Source organism: Oryctolagus cuniculus, chromosome 10 (genome assembly GCF_051225735.1).
Source record: "Oryctolagus cuniculus isolate XC-2025 breed Fujian yellow rabbit chromosome 10, ASM5122573v1, whole genome shotgun sequence".
In the NCBI taxonomy this organism is placed as follows: domain Eukaryota; kingdom Metazoa; phylum Chordata; class Mammalia; order Lagomorpha; family Leporidae; genus Oryctolagus; species Oryctolagus cuniculus.
This window is the reverse complement of record NC_142876.1, coordinates 77,581,766-77,596,801: the sequence shown is the minus strand read 5'-3', so window position 1 is coordinate 77,596,801 and position 15,036 is coordinate 77,581,766. Positions and strand designations below refer to the sequence as shown.

The 15,036-nt window shown below is 44.6% G+C and overlaps 1 protein-coding gene across 9 annotated transcripts in view; it reads left to right on the top strand.

The window, feature by feature from the left end:
* Positions 1-473: 473 nt before the first annotated feature.
* The window catches only part of PPP4R2 (protein phosphatase 4 regulatory subunit 2), a 62,460-nt gene continuing 47,897 nt past the window's right edge, over positions 474-15,036 (top strand). For 4 of the 9 annotated variants that reach the window (XM_070050576.2, XM_070050570.2, XM_070050574.2 and 1 more), the window contains exons 1-2: positions 474-604; positions 1,801-1,882. Coding sequence is in view for 5 of the 9 variants with exons in the window: in XM_070050570.2 (XP_069906671.2) it covers positions 1,881-1,882 (2 nt within the window). In the remaining 4 variants the exon portion in view is untranslated. Of the gene's footprint in view, positions 825-1,264; positions 1,300-1,800; positions 1,883-3,029; positions 3,158-15,036 lie in introns of those variants that run through there. The other 5 variants (XM_089305418.1, XM_070050566.2, XM_070050575.2 and 2 more) reach the window with 5 other exon arrangements.

The window sequence follows — 15,036 nt, the reverse complement described above, 5'->3', positions numbered from 1 at the left end:
TAACTCAACAGTACAAGGCTAGTAAAAAAAAAAAAAAAAAAAAAAAAAAAAAAAAAGTCCCAGGCCCCGAACCACACGGGCCATACCCGCCATCTCAACTCGATCCTTGCGGCAGTGTGCAACCCCGCCTTGACACACGAGAAAACTGTGAGTTCAGGGATCAAGGCCAGGGTCCCTGGGGAGAAAGGAACTGATTTGGTAGTTGGCCCAACCAATTCCAGGCGGTGGGCTCCCAATTGCCCTGCGAGGGCGCGGCCACTCAGGTGCTCTCTTCAGGACTGCCTGTAAAACGGGTGTTTTCAACGCTCCCTGTGCCAGTGGGGGCCTCGGCGTGCAGCCGTGGCAATGAACACGTTCGAGGCCACACAGCCAGCACATGGCAGACACGCGAAGACAGAGCCGCGCCTACGACCCTAGTCCGCTGCACTCGCTTCCCGGCCCTGCGCAGGCCAGGGCCCCGGGAGGGCGGAGCCGGCCCCAGCGCGCACGCGCGCTCGGGCTGCGGGCCGCGGCGCGCGGCGGGCGCGAGGACGGCGGCGGGGAGCGTGCGCGCGGTGACGTGCCGGGCGCCATGTTGGAGGGCTAGTGGTAGCGGCTCGGGAAGGTGCTCGCTCTCTCGGTCTCGCTCTCTCGCTCGCTTCCCCCGGCTCCCTTCGGTGCCCCCCCCGGTCGCCTGCGTGCCGGAGTGTGTGCGAGGGAGGGGGCGGGCGTCGGGGGGGTGGGGGGAGGCGCTCCGGGCCCCGGGAGGCCCGCGGAGGGAGGCGGAGGCTGCGAGGGACTCCGGGAAGCCATGGACGTCGAGAGGCTGCAGGAGGCGCTGAAAGGTGGGGGTAACTGCCCCCTCTCCCTTCCTCCTCGCCCTCTGCCGTCTCCTCTTCTCCCCAGTCAGGGTGGGGGTCCCGGAGGCCGGGGCCGGGTGAGGGGCGCGCTCCCCGGCCCCCCTCCCCCTCCGGCGTCCCCAGGGGCGGGGAGCCCTGTGGGCAGCTCCCTCCCGCCCCGCTCTGGGCTTTGTGTCGGCCGCCAGCGTCTGGGCTGGGGGAGGGGAGCCGGGCGCTCTCGCGGGGGGCCCCAGCCCTACTCCCAGCCTTTTAGGGGCGGGTAGTGGTGGGCCCGCAGCCCCCTCCCCCTCGGGCAGGCTCGGCGCCGAGCTCGACCAGGCCCGTGAGGGGTGGGGGTGGGGGGTTCAGAGGAAAAGTGATCGGGGCGGGGTAGAGGGTGGCCGAGCAACTTGCGAGTTGTCTCCGGTAGCGTTTTTCAGGGCTGTGGAGACGTCGTCCTTGCCCGCGCCCTCGTTCTGAGGTGGTCGCCTTTGAAGCAACAGGCTGGGACCAGAGGTTTCTCCAACTTGAAAGACCGTGATTTCTAGCATTTCGAGAATTAACTCCTTGACGCCCAGAAACATTGGGGGGCGGGGAGACGGATACTCGGCGAGGCTGTTGTTTTCTTAAAAGACAGAATGTGGGGGCTCACTTAGACCCAGGGTGTCTGGGAGTCGGGGCCCCGGAGGTTGTAAGGATTTTCGTCGCATTCGCCGGTGGGTGGGATGGTGGTGGTGTTCCCCCGGGCCACACTTTGAGGAACACCCGGTGAAGAAGAGCGAGCGCTTCGTGGAGTTCAGTGCCCCCTTGGGGAGAATCCCTGTGGCAAGTGAAGGGGGGAGCCTTGGAAGGGAAACCGGGAGGCTTTGAGAAGCTGCTGTTGTAAAGTTGCCTCTCCGAAAGGGGGAGGACTGGGAGTAAAGTTTGTTTTTAGAAGACGTTTGAGAAATAATGATAAACCTTTCTTTCTTCCCTCATCTAGATTTTGAGAAGAGGGGTAAAAAGGAAGTTTGCCCTGTCCTGGATCAGTTTCTTTGTCATGTAGCCAAGACTGGAGAAACAATGTGAGTTGAAAACGCTTCATTCCTTGTTACAGACCTAGGCGCCTTTGAAGAGTTGCTTAGAAGTGGGGGAGAAGTGTATTCTGGGAGAACTACAGATTTTTATCTGTTAATGGGAGAAGCCCTGGTCGTTCAGAAGAGTATACTCAGTGTATACTTATTTACTTCATGTGAACGATAAGGGATTTTGAAATTTTGCTTAGGTTCAAGTTTTCCTTATGTCTCTGCATTGGTACACTTAGAGAACTTAGTCTGGAAGAGCCAGAGGAAGGAAGAATGCCTGTTCCACTATGTTCCTTTTTGGCCAGAACAAACAGGCTTATTCCCAGAAATCTTGTGGCTTTGATTCTGTTTCAAAGTCTTCTGTTGGTGGTATTTTTATATTGTGCTATATCCAACCTTTTTTTTTTTTTTTTGGTCAAGTTTTGTATATGTGGGTGTTTGAAGTGTCACTTCTATTTCTTGTCTTGAGGGCTCTGGGTGATTATCTGAGGAATTCCAGATGCTACAGTTTTGACTGGCCTGTAAACTTTCTAGGACAACTAACTTGTTACATGTGCTCAACATTTTTATTTGGCTTGTTTTTCAAAAGTTCTGAATCTGAAACTTACAGAGTTTCAAAAAGAACATTCCAGTTCATTGTTTTGTAGTTTGGTAGGAGTTGTTTTGCGCTCTAGCCAAGTTAATTTACAGAGGACAGTGAATCTCTGTCTTCATGTAACCTTGTGTGTGGGTGAGGGGTAAGGAGGATGAGAGAGGGAAAGTGTAGACTCTGCCTAATGTAGGAGTGTAATCTGCAGCAAGTGATTGTAATGTCTCTGGCTTTATTAGCAAGTGTTCCTGTCTCAGAAGATTTGCTTATGTTGTAGACTAGCCTTTTAATAACTAGCCTGCCTTCAGGAGTAAGAACACCTCAGATGCTGTGATGCTTGTGATTAGATAAATGGCCACAAATACAAACTGAATTTCCTTGATGTTCCAGTAAAATATACTATTCAGATTAAGAGCATGCCTCCATTCATATTTCTATTTAAAATGCATTTTAAGAATGGAATCCTGTAAGGAGAAAAAAATCATTTTTGCTTCTGAACTGTGCTCTTAAAATATTTTTTTTTTTGGTTTCTTGTTTTCATTTTTATTTGAAAAGCAGAGAAAAAAGAGAATCTTCCATGTGCTGGCTCACTCCCCAAATGACTGCAATAGCCAGGACTGATCCAGGTTAAAGCCAGGAGCCAGCAACTTCATCCTGTCTCCCATGTGGGTGGCAGGGACCCCCAGGTACTTGAGCCATCATCACCTGCTGCCTCCCCGGGTGTGTGTCAACAGAAAGCTGAATTGGCTCTATAATGGGATGCTTGTGTCCTAAGAGGCATTTATTGCTGTGCCAAATACTCACCCCATAGTCACTTTGATTTTAAAAAAACTGATGCAGAACTAATAACTGTAGATAGGTCTTAACAATGACTAGATGCCATCTTTCAGAAATAAATCCCTGAATCATAAGTGCTTAGATTGCTGCTGTTATTCTCTAATTGCTGGCTAGTCCAGACTTATTCCTTTCTATATTACCAAGAGGAAAACCATTTTACTTTTAGACGTTTTTTAATACACACAGTTGTATCAAACTATTAGGAAATACTTAAAACCTTTATCAGGTCTATGCAAATTGTCTTTCCTTTTTGATAAAATACATTGTTTGTAAAATGTGTAAACAGTTCAGTTTCTAAAAAGGTAACTTTTAAATGTTCTTAGTAGAGCACTAAGTAGCCGGGAAGAAATTAGCTGATTTTTCTTGACAGTTATTTTGTCCTGATGGTGGACTTAAAGTATCATTCCTTCCATTCCATATTTAAATGTTTATGTGCTTAGTAAGAGTGTTCAGTGTTAGAATGTTGGTATTTTAGATTCTTTTTTCTATAGAGTTTGGAAAATATTTTTTATTTCATCATTCAAGCAGCTAGTATTTATATATTTAGCCTATTTTATTAACAGGGGCATAGCTTAACTTCTGGTAATGAAAAATGGTTTGTCATCCATTTATGACTAAAGCAAACTTTGTGTAGTTTGTAAGATTGCAACAAAAGGGTGAAAATTTGAGGAATAGCAATTGAGATCTGTTTTAAGATAAATGGATTAAGAATTCTATAGTTCTGAACATTTTAATTTTCACTGGTGCTTAATAGCAAGAAAACATTAACTGTGAAACTTCGTTTATGGGTGAAAATCTGACAGTTTAGGTGGGCTTTTGTGAAAAAAAATTGATTTAACACTTTTGTTTTTAACTCTATAGAGAAGTTTTAGCATTGTTATTATAGGGTTTTTTTTTTTTTTTTTTTTTTTAAAAGACTTATGTGAGGCCGGCGCCGCAGCTCCCTAGGCTAATCCTCCGCCTTGTGGCGCTGGCACACCGTGTTCTAGTCCAGGTCGGGGCGCCGGATTCTGTCCCGGTTGCCCCTCTTCCAGGCCAGCTCTCTGCTGTGGCCCGGGAGTGCAGTGGAGGATGGCCCAAGTACTTGGGCCCTGCACCCCATGGGAGACCAGGATAAGTACCTGGCTCCTGCCATCGGATCAGTGTGGTGCGCCAGCCACAGCGGCCATTGGAGGGTGAACCAACGGCAAAAAGGAAGACCTTTCTCTCTGTCTTCTCTCTCACTGTCCACTCTGTCTGTCAAAAAAAAAAAAAAAAAAAAAAAGACTTATTTGAAAGAGTTACACAGAGAAGGAGAGGCAGAGAGAGAGAGAGAGGTATCGTCCATCCTTTGGTTCACTCCCCAATTGGCTGCAACGACCAGAGCTGAGCCAATCTGAAGCCAGGAGCCAGGTGCTTCTTCTGGATCTCCCACATGGGTGCAGGGGCCCAAGGACTTGGGTCATCTTCCACTTCCTTCCCAGGCCACAGCAGAGAGCTGGACCGGAAGTGGAACAGCTAGAACTTGAATTAGCAGCCATATGGGCACTCCTAGGCCGCAGCTCTACTTGCTATGCCACAGCGCCGGGCCCAGTTTTTTTTTTTTTTTAAACAGAGGAAGAGGTAATAGGAAAATTAAAGTGCATTGAAATGGTTTTGTTTCCTACCCTATTAAAATTTCCTGTAAGAATCTAATATAGAAAGTTAGAGAAGATGCCAAGACATAGGATACTAAAGTGTTACAAAGGGGTTATTACGTACGTGTGAAAGTATAGAAAAAGTGTATGGATTTAAAAAATTTTTGCACAAATGTAAACGTATTTTAGTTACATTTTTTTGAAATCAAACCAAAACATTTTTTTAAAAGATAGCTCTTGTCTGCTGATTCCCTTCCCAAATGCCGAGGTTGGGGCCGGGGAGCCAGGAAATGAGTAATGCAGGTCTCCCATGAGAGGGGCAGGAACCCAATTAATTGAGCAAATAGTACTGCTTTCCAGGGTATGCATTAGCAGGAAGCTGAAGTAGGAGCAGGAGCTGAGAATTGAACCCTGACATTTTGATGTGGGACGTGGGTGGGTGTCTTTACCTGCCAGGCTAAACACCTGCTGCTTTGCACAACTTTTTGAAATATGTAATCAAGACAATCCCCAAATTGTTTCTGTACACTTCAAAATAAAGTTTGTTGAAGGTTACTTTCTCTTGACATTTTCTTGAGCAACACTTTATTGAGGCTGTTATGGTTTCTAGCAATGTTAAATATATAGTAGTGCTGAATAAAAAGAAACATTGTGGTGAGTTCAATCATGAGTTTAAACATTTGATGAGTTTGAGTTGCAGTTAGCCATTTTGATAGTCAAATTTGCCTTCAGTTGGCCCGTGGGTGACTTAGCTGATCCAGAGTAGTAGTCCTGTCCTTGCTCTCTGGTGTATTTAAAACTCATTTCCTCCCCCAGCCTTGGAATCAGCCATTTTTCAGGAAGCCCTACTTTATTTTAGTGAGAAATGATGTTTAAAGACTACATTCTGGCCGGCGCCATGGCTCAATTGGACTGACTTTTCTATTTTGCTGTTACTTGTTTTTATGTGAAATTTGTTGGACTGAACTTTTAGGGAGAGGCATGGTTAGAGTGACTTTTTACTACACAGGGCTCTCTCAGTGTTTTTGTGCAGTGTTTAAGTATGCGGCCATATATGTTCTGAAATTCCAGGCGCTCTTCCCCTCTGACTTTTCTTGTTTGGATCTAGCATTTTGTTATTGCTTATTGTCTTCTCATTGTGTGGTCCTTTTAAGGGCTCATGTGTGTAAGAATGCGTTTCCTTTTCAGATCTCAATGTTAGGTCCCTTGTTTTACTCTATCAGCTACTGCTCTCAAATTAATCTGCCACAATTTCCCATGAATACCTGTTGGCCATTTGTGATTCTCCTATTTTAGCCCTTGAGATGCATCATGGCTTCTGTTTTCTTTTGCTTAGACCCTGATATTGAATAGGTTGTAGGATTTGTGGGATCACCTTGTCAGCTGGTATTGTTGGAAATGTTCATTGTTTTTGATTGTGCTGTCTAGTTGTCTATCCAAAGGGTTTTGCAAGAGAAAAAACTATAGCAGTGCTGATAATCTCTCAGAATACTGCTTTTTAGGAAAACTTTTAAATCTACCTCCTGTTTTTAATTTAACAATTTTTAACATTTTTGCTGGATTCATTTCATCTGTACACATTTCTACATACACATATACTTTTTTTTTTAGACAGGCAGAGTGGACAGTGAGAGAGACAGAGAGAAAGGTCTTCCTTTTTGCCGTTGGTTCACCCTCCAATGGCAGCCATGGCTGGCGCACTGCGGCCGGCGCACCGCGCTGATCCGAAGCCAGGAGCCAGGTACTTATCCTAGTCTCCCATGGGGTGCAGGGCCCAAGCACTTGGGCCATCCTCCACTGCACTCCCGGGCCACAGCAGAGAGCTGGCCTGGAAGAGGGGCAACCGGGACAGAATCCGGCGCCCCGACCGGGACTAGATGCCGGTGTGCCAGTGCCGCAAGGCGGAGAATTAGCCTAGTGAGCCGCGGCGCCGGCCTATATACTATTTTTTTGAAACAGCATATTAAAATCACAAAGTGAGGGATTCGTGACTGATTATAGAACATCAGGAAAGAAGGATGTGTTGTCATTATATATGGTATAACTCAGTGAAACAATACTTAAACTATGTACCAAGTAATATGACATCCACACAATTTTTATACTCTGAATAGGTTAGTTTCCTCATTTGAAAAACAGGGATAATAAAGTGTAGGCAGGTAATATATAGAAAACTTAGCACAGTGCTTGGTAAATGCTGAGTAAGTGCTCAACAATTGTTAGTTTATTGTTGAGTCTGCTTTTTTTTTACTCCTTGCAGTGAAGTTCCTCGCATTTACCTTATTTTGATATACTAATAAGAGACTAGAAGTCAATTTATAGAAAGTAGTTACCAACTAAGCTAAGACCTTTACAATTACAAACGAAATCTTCTTAAGCCCATGAGGCTATTAGATCCTTCTGCAGTTTCTTGAGAGTATTTTGTTGGTCTAACATACTATTTCCTTTTTAAAAAACAATTATTTGAAAGGCAGAGTGATAGCAAGAGAGAGATCGTCACTCCTCAAATGGCTGCAGCAGCTAGAGGAAAGCCAGAGCCAGGAGCCAGGGACTCTGTCCTTGTCTTTCATGTGGGTGGCAGGGGCCAAAGCATTTGGGCTATCCTCCACTTCTTTCCCAGGTGCATTAGGGCACTGGACTGGAAGAGGAGCTCTGGAGACTCAAACTGGTGTTCATGTGGGATGCTGACTTTGCAGACAGCTTCTCAACGCACTGCGTTGCAACTCTGGCCTCTTCAGATTATTTTTAATGGGGAAAATTTTACAGATAAAGATTAATAGCCTTGACTTAACATTCGCTAGAGTTGTAACTGCTATATTAATTAGAGCTCCTGTCTGCTGCTTCACTCCGCAAATGCCCAAAACAGCTGGAGTTGGGCTGGGCCAAAGCTAAGGACTGAGTCCAGTTCTCCCAGGCAGGTGGCAGAGATCCAAGTACTTGAACAGTCATCTGCACTTTCCCAGTGCATATTAGCAGGAAACTGGAATCCAAGGTGGTATAGGGACTTGAACACAGGCACTCTGATATGTTATGTGGTCACTCACTGGCATTTTAACCACTATGTTAGTCACTTGACTCCTAATTCTTTTTTTTTTTCTTAAAGATTTATTTATTTATTTGAAAGAGCTACAGAGAGAGAGAGAAGGAGAGGCAGAGAGAGAGAGAGAGAGAGAGAGAGAGAGAGAGAGAGAGAGAGAGAGAGGTCTTCCATCCGTTGGTTCACTCCCCAATTGGCCGCAATGGCCAGAGCTGCGCTGATCTGAAGCCAGGAGTCAGGAGCTTCTACCGGGTCTCCCACGTGGGTGCAGGGGCCCAAGGACTTGGGTCATCTTCTGCTTTCCCAGGCCACAGCAGAGGGCTGGATTGGAAGTGGAGCAGCCGGGACTCAAACCGACGCCCATATGGGATGCCTGCTCTGCAGGAGGTGGCTTTACCCGTTACACCACAGCGTTGGCCCCGTTGGCTTCTAATTCTAACCTTGAGAGAAATGAAGCCATTGGTTTGCTATAGTAGCTATATTTTTCTTAATTACTCTACAGTCTATAAATAATCAAATATATAATATTATCCACGTGCCACCTAAAACCCTCCCATGTATTATTATCACTGTGGTATATAAAATAAACAGATATTTAGTAAATATTAGTTGGATAAATATACTTTTGTTTCTCAGTATTTTAGTAAGTGTAGTGAGTAAAGCATGCCATAAAGATTATGATTGTCATTTTTTCATCACATCAAGCTTACAACCCTGAAGGGTCTTGTGTACTGCACAGTATTAAATGATGTATTGGAAGCTATGCATGCCAATTTTGTTTTTTTATTATAGAGTTAATTTTGCAAGTTTTTATTCTTTTTTTTTTAATTCTTTTTTTTTTTTTTTTTTTTTTTTTCAGAGTGGACAGTGAGAGAGACAGACAGACAGGTCTTCCTTTGCCGTTGGTTCACCCTCCAGTGGCCGCCGCAGCTGGCATGTTGCGGCCGGCGCACCGCGCTGATCCGATGGCAGGAGCCAGGTGCTTCTGGTCTCCCATGGGGTGCAGGGCCCAAGTACTTGGGCCATCCTCCACTGCACTCCCGGGCCACAGCAGAGAGCTGGCCTGGAAGAGGGGCAACCGGGACAGAATCCGGTGCCCCGACCGGGACTATAACCTGGTGTGCCGGCGCTGCAAGGCGGAGGATTAGCCTAGTGAGCAGCGGCGCCAGCCACAAGTTTTTATTCTTTCAGGCACCCTAGTGAGCTCATGTTTTCCATGTTCAGTCCAGATTTTTACTAGTAGTTAGCGAATTCTGTAATTTCATGTGAGTTTAGTATGTGATGGTGTGGTAATTCATACCTGAAAGACAGGCGCATGACTTGACTTCTGAATGTAGCTTAGCTGCTTCTATGTGTGAAATTACTTATGAGCTTATTTCCTCACTTGAAAATTTTTACCTTATAACTTGTTTACCTAATAGCTTGCCTCAGCTTTGTGAGGATTAGAATAAAGTACATAGGTAGTAAAGGTGGGGAAGGAAGTAAATTTGAATTGCCTATGTACAAGGCATGAAAGAAAGAATTTGGCTCAAAAAAAAAAAAAAACAAAAAACAAAAACTGCCCAAGTTTGAGGCATTTAAGTGTTTCAGAACAAGCTCTGATTTGAGAGTAGAGAGAGCACAGGACTGACATGGGTTTGAATTCCCAACTGTGACAAAGGTGGAATTCTTTGTCACACTTAGTTCCTGATGTGTAAAGTGTGGAGTATTGTGGAATTGAGTTTATAGAGACTTTCACATAGTGACTGGCACATAGTAAGTGCCCTCCAGGTGGAAGCTACTAGTTTCAGTGATTTAATTCACTTAAATTACTGTGGGCCAGTTTCCTCAGGAATGAGCAACGTGATCTCCAAGATTCCTTTCTTTTTTTGTTTTTGTTTTTAAAAATTTACTTATTTTACTTAAAAGTGTTACAGAGAGAGAGGGGTCTTCCATCCATCCGCTGCCTCACTCCCCAACTGGCCACAACAGCTGGAGCTGCGCTGATCCTAAGCCAGGAGCCAGGAGCTTCCTTTGGGTCTCCCATGCGGGTGCAGAAGCTCAAGGACCTGAGCCATATACTCCACTGCTTTGCCAGGCCATAGCAGAGCACTGGATCGCAAGTGGAGCAGCCGGGCCTTGAACCGGCGCCCACATGGGATGCCAGCACTGCAGGTGGCAGCCCCTCCAAAGTTCCTTTCAGCTTTAAAAACTTACAGGCATCTGTTATGTTGTAGCACTAGTTGTCTGGGGAGGTTTATGTAACAGCAATGATTAGGGGTTGGAAATGGGGCATGGTGTTGGTAGCATCTGGTGATGTTGGAGATGTTAATTGGGACTATGTTGGATAGATGAATGGCTTGGAGATAGTTTTGAAAAAAGAGTTGGCTGGCGCTGCAGCTCACTAGGCTAATCCTCTGCCTGTGGCGCCAGCACCCGGGTTCTAGTCCCAGTTGGGGTGCCGGATTCTGTCCCGGTTGCCCCTCTTCCAGTCTAGCTCTCTGCTGTGGCCTGGGAAGGCAGTGGAGGATGGCCCAAGTGCTTGGGCCCTGCACCCACATGGGAGACCCGAAGGAAGCACCTGGCTCCTGGTTTCAGATTGGTGCAGCGCGCCGGCCATAGTGGCCATTTTGGGGGTGAACCAACTGAAAAGCAAGACCTTTCTCTGTCTCTCTCTAACTCTGCCTGTCAAAAAGAAAAAAAAAAGAGTATCAGTTCTTAGGACTTAGATGAGAAAGACCAATCAGTGATACATCTAAACTCATTAGAGCCACAAAGAGGTTTCCAAATTGCCTATCTTACTGTAACCTGTATGTTGTACTAGTGTGGTTTTTATCTGTGTGCAGAGATCTGCTTTGTGTCTGCCAGTGAATGTATGGGTTCATAATGTTTATGGACTATTCCTGGAAGCCTGTCAAAGAACTCATATTGCATCAGTATGTCTCATTATTAAGAAGATAAGGAATTTGGCCGGTGCCGTGGCTCAATAGGCTAATCCTCCGCCTGCAGCGCCGGCACCCCGGGTTCTAGTCCCGGTCTGGGTGCCGGGTTCTGTCCCCGGTTGCTCCTCTTCCAGTCCAGCTCTCTGCTGTGGCCCGGGAGTGCAGTGGAGGATGACCCAAGTCCTTGGGCCCTGCACCCCATGGGAAACCAGGAGAATCACCTGGCTCCTGGCTTCGGATCAGCATGGTGCGCTGGCCACAGCGGCTGTTGGAGGGTGAACCAACGGCAAAGGAAGACCTTTCTCTCTGTCTTTCTCTCACTGTCCACTCTGCCTGTTAAAAAAAAAAAAAAAAAAAGAAAAGAAAGAAAGAAAAGGAATTTATAGTCCACACATTACTGTGCTTTCCCTCTGCTCTGTAGATGGTGGGTCTTTTACTTTTCTGATACTGTAGTTTAATATTGGGGTGAGTGAGTCTGTGTGTGTCTCTCAACCTAAAATAAGTATCAGCATCAATAGCAGAAAACTTTAATCAGTGACTGAAGTATAGACCTTGAAGGGAAGAATGTTAGCTGTTTACTTACATGTGCCTTTGAAAGCATGTAATCTGTTACCTGACACTTTTGTATTGGGGAACTTGCACCATTGACTGTGAAGTGAATACTAGCTAAGTCTTGAATTAGTAATGCAAAATAATAGTGCCCTCAGTGAATGTGAAAAATGTGGCCTCTGGGGCTGGTGTTGTGGCCCAGCAGGTTAAGCTAGCTAGTCCTTACTGCTCCATTTCTGATCCGTTTCCTGCAAATACACCTGAAAAAAACAGTGGATGATGATCCAGTTACTCTGATGGCATTCATGGCTCTTGACTTTGATCTGTTCCAGATCTGGCTGTTGCCACCATTTGGGGAGTAAGCTAGCAGATGGAATATGGAAATCTCAGTCTCGACTTTCTCTTTCTCTCTCTCTTTTTCTGTTGACCTGCCTTTGAAATAAATAAAATCTTTTTAAGAATGTGGAACTGTGTGGTAATGCAAGTAGGACTTTTTTGTTATCAAGGAAAACTGAAAAGCTTTATAGAGAGGCTTTGTGGTAGAGTGAAGAGCCGTTTATAGTTGTGTTTGCCAGGATCTTTTTCCTCTGTGTTTATCATCAGTTTGAGTGTAGCTTAAGAAATGGTAGTGGTTAAAATTTTACTTTCATTATAATCTATTTGAATGACCATGGTGGAATAAGTTACCCAAGTCTTCTGCTTTCTGGTTGAAAATGAGGGTGACACTACATAGTTTACAATGTTTTTGTGAAATGCATTCAACAAATCTCGGATTACTTTCTTTATACACCGTTGCAAGAAAAATGAAAATTAGTAAAAGATAACATGTGCTACCAGTTTTGGTGCCTAACAGTTTTGTAGTTTACTGAAATTGAGTCTTCAGAATAAAAACATTGACTGGGTACGGTGGTTCCGACCTAATAATAATTCCCCAAGTCTCATCCACATTTATACTCTTGAATAGCTAGCCATTCATTTGGTTTGCCAAAACTTTGTTTCTGCTGCTCCCTCCCCCAACTCCTGTTATTTTCAGCCCCCATTCTTTCCTGTAACCAGATCTGACTTAGGCTTCCTTGGACATGCAATATCTTGGTTTTTGTTTGTTTGTTTGTTTTGTTTTTTATTCTTATTTGTTTTTCCTATCTTCCCATGATTTATCTAGGCTGGGGGTGTGTGTGGCCATTTTTTTTGACCCTTTTGTTATTCTAATGTTATTTTTCCTTTTATTTAGTGCTTCTCTGCATTTCTACCTAGCCTAGAGCCTTTGATTTTTAAGATGATGTCAACCTGGAATTGTGGTTTGTCTTTGTCTTTTTTTTTTTTTTTTAACGATTTATTTATTTATTTGAAGGTCAGAGGTAGAGAGAGAAAGTGAGAGATCTTTGATCCACTGGTTCACTCCCCAGATGTCTGCAATGGCCAGCTCTGGCCCAGGCAGAATCCAGGAGCCAGGAGTTTCTTCCAGGACTCTCACATGGGTGGCAGGGGCCTAAGCATTTAGGCCATCTTCCACTACTTTCCCTAGGCTGTTAGCAGGCAGCGACTTTACCCGCTACACCGCATGCTGGCCTTGGTCTTTGTTTTCAGTGGACTAAGTTCCACACAATAATTTCTGCTTTGGGTTGTTACTGTTCCCTTTTTTTCCTAATAGGCAAATATTTCATGAACATGTATTTTGTGCCAGACATTATCAAATGTTTCATGTGCATACCCTAATTTTTACCCTTTTCTCTGAAGGTAGCTAACTCTCCTTTTATTTATTTATTTTTTAAAGATTTATGTATTTATTTGAAAGTCAGAATTACACGGAGAGAGGAGAGGCAGAGAGAGGTCTTCCATCCAATGGTTCACTCCCCAGTAGGCCGTAATGGCCGGAGCTGTGCCATTCCGAAGCCAGGAGCTTCTTCTGGGTCTCCCCTGTGGGTGCAGGGAACCAAGTACTTGGGCCATCTTCTGCTGCTTTCCCAGGTCATAGCAGAGAGCTGGATGGGAAGTGGAGCAGCTAGGTCTTGAAGTGGCACCCATATGGGATGCAGGCCAGGGCGTTAACCCACTGGGCCACAGCGCTGGCCCCGATAACGCTCCTTTTAAAAAATGTGGCAACTCCGTGGCATATTAGGCTAAGCCTCTGCCTTCAGTGCTGGCATCCCATATGGGCACAGGTTCGAATCCCAGCTGCTCCACTTCAGATCCAGTCCCCTGAATCTTGGGAAAGCAACGGAGGATGGCCCAAGTGCTTGGGGCCCTGCACCCAAGTGGTAGACTCAGAAAGTGGCTCTTGGTTCTTGGCTCTTGGGTTTGGATTGGCCCAGCTCTGGCTTTTGTGGCCATTAGGGGAGTGAAACAGCTATGGAGGAGATCTCTCTCTCTCTCTCTCACTCTGCCTTTCAAATAAATAAATAAATCTTTAAAAATGTGGCAACTAAGACTTACAAAGCCTACATAATTTGTCCAGGATTGTTCGTCTGGTCAATGGTGAACCTGGACTTTTATTCGGGCATTCTGACTTCAGATTCTCTGATAACTCATGCTTTATATGCCTTTGTCCCTTGTTGAGTTTTTTTTTTTCTCCTTCCTTACTGTAGCAGTCTCAGAATTCTTTCCAAGCCACCATTAGAATTTGAAGCTGTGCTTTAGGTGTAGGAATCTATTTGTCACCATTATTTCTGAGGTTTTCCAGTTGCTTGCTTAGGCCTCACCCCATGTACCTCTCCAGTCATCTTTTTTTTGTAGTACTGCATGATACAACTTACTGATGTCATATCATATGGTTGGGAAGAGGGGTTGTGACAAGTATAGGGAGGTTAAGTGTAGTGATTTGTGTGACACAAGAAAAACTGTTAGGCAATATTTACATGAAAGATCAATAAGATATGTGATTTGTAGTCTTGATTATTTTCCAGTGGCTAAAAATATTTAGTAATTGTAATTTTTATACAGCTATAAATTTGCAGGTAAATAGACTGGTAAATGTATTTTAGCTTGAAATATGTGAGTCTAGCTTTTTCTTTAATATATGCATCTTAGATACGCTACTCTTTTTTTAAGAAAATTTTTATTTAATAAATATAAATTTCGAAAGTACAACTTTAGGATTATAGTGATCCCCCCAACCACCCTCCCACCCATCCCATCTCCTACTCTTTCTCATCCCATTCTTCATTGAGATTAATTTTTAATTATCTTTATATACAGAAAATCAACTTAGTGTATACTAAGTAAAGATTTCAACGGTTTGCACCCACACAAAGTATAGAGTTCTATTTGAAGTATAGAGTTCTATTTGAAGACTAGTTTTACCGTTAATTCGTATAGTACAATACATTAAGGGCAGAGATGCTACACGGGCAGTAAGTACACAGTGACTCCTGTTGTTGATTTAACAATTGACACTCTTATTTATGATGTCAGTAATCCCCCAAAGCTCTTGTCATGAGCTGCCAAGGCTATGGAAGCTTCTTGAGTTCACAAACTCCCACCTTTAGATAAGGCCATAATCAAAGTGGAAGTTCTCCCTTCAGAGAAAGGTACCTCCTTTGATGGCTCATTCTTTAGATATGTTACTCTCAATCAGAATCTTATCCTTACAGCAGTATTTGGAGGTG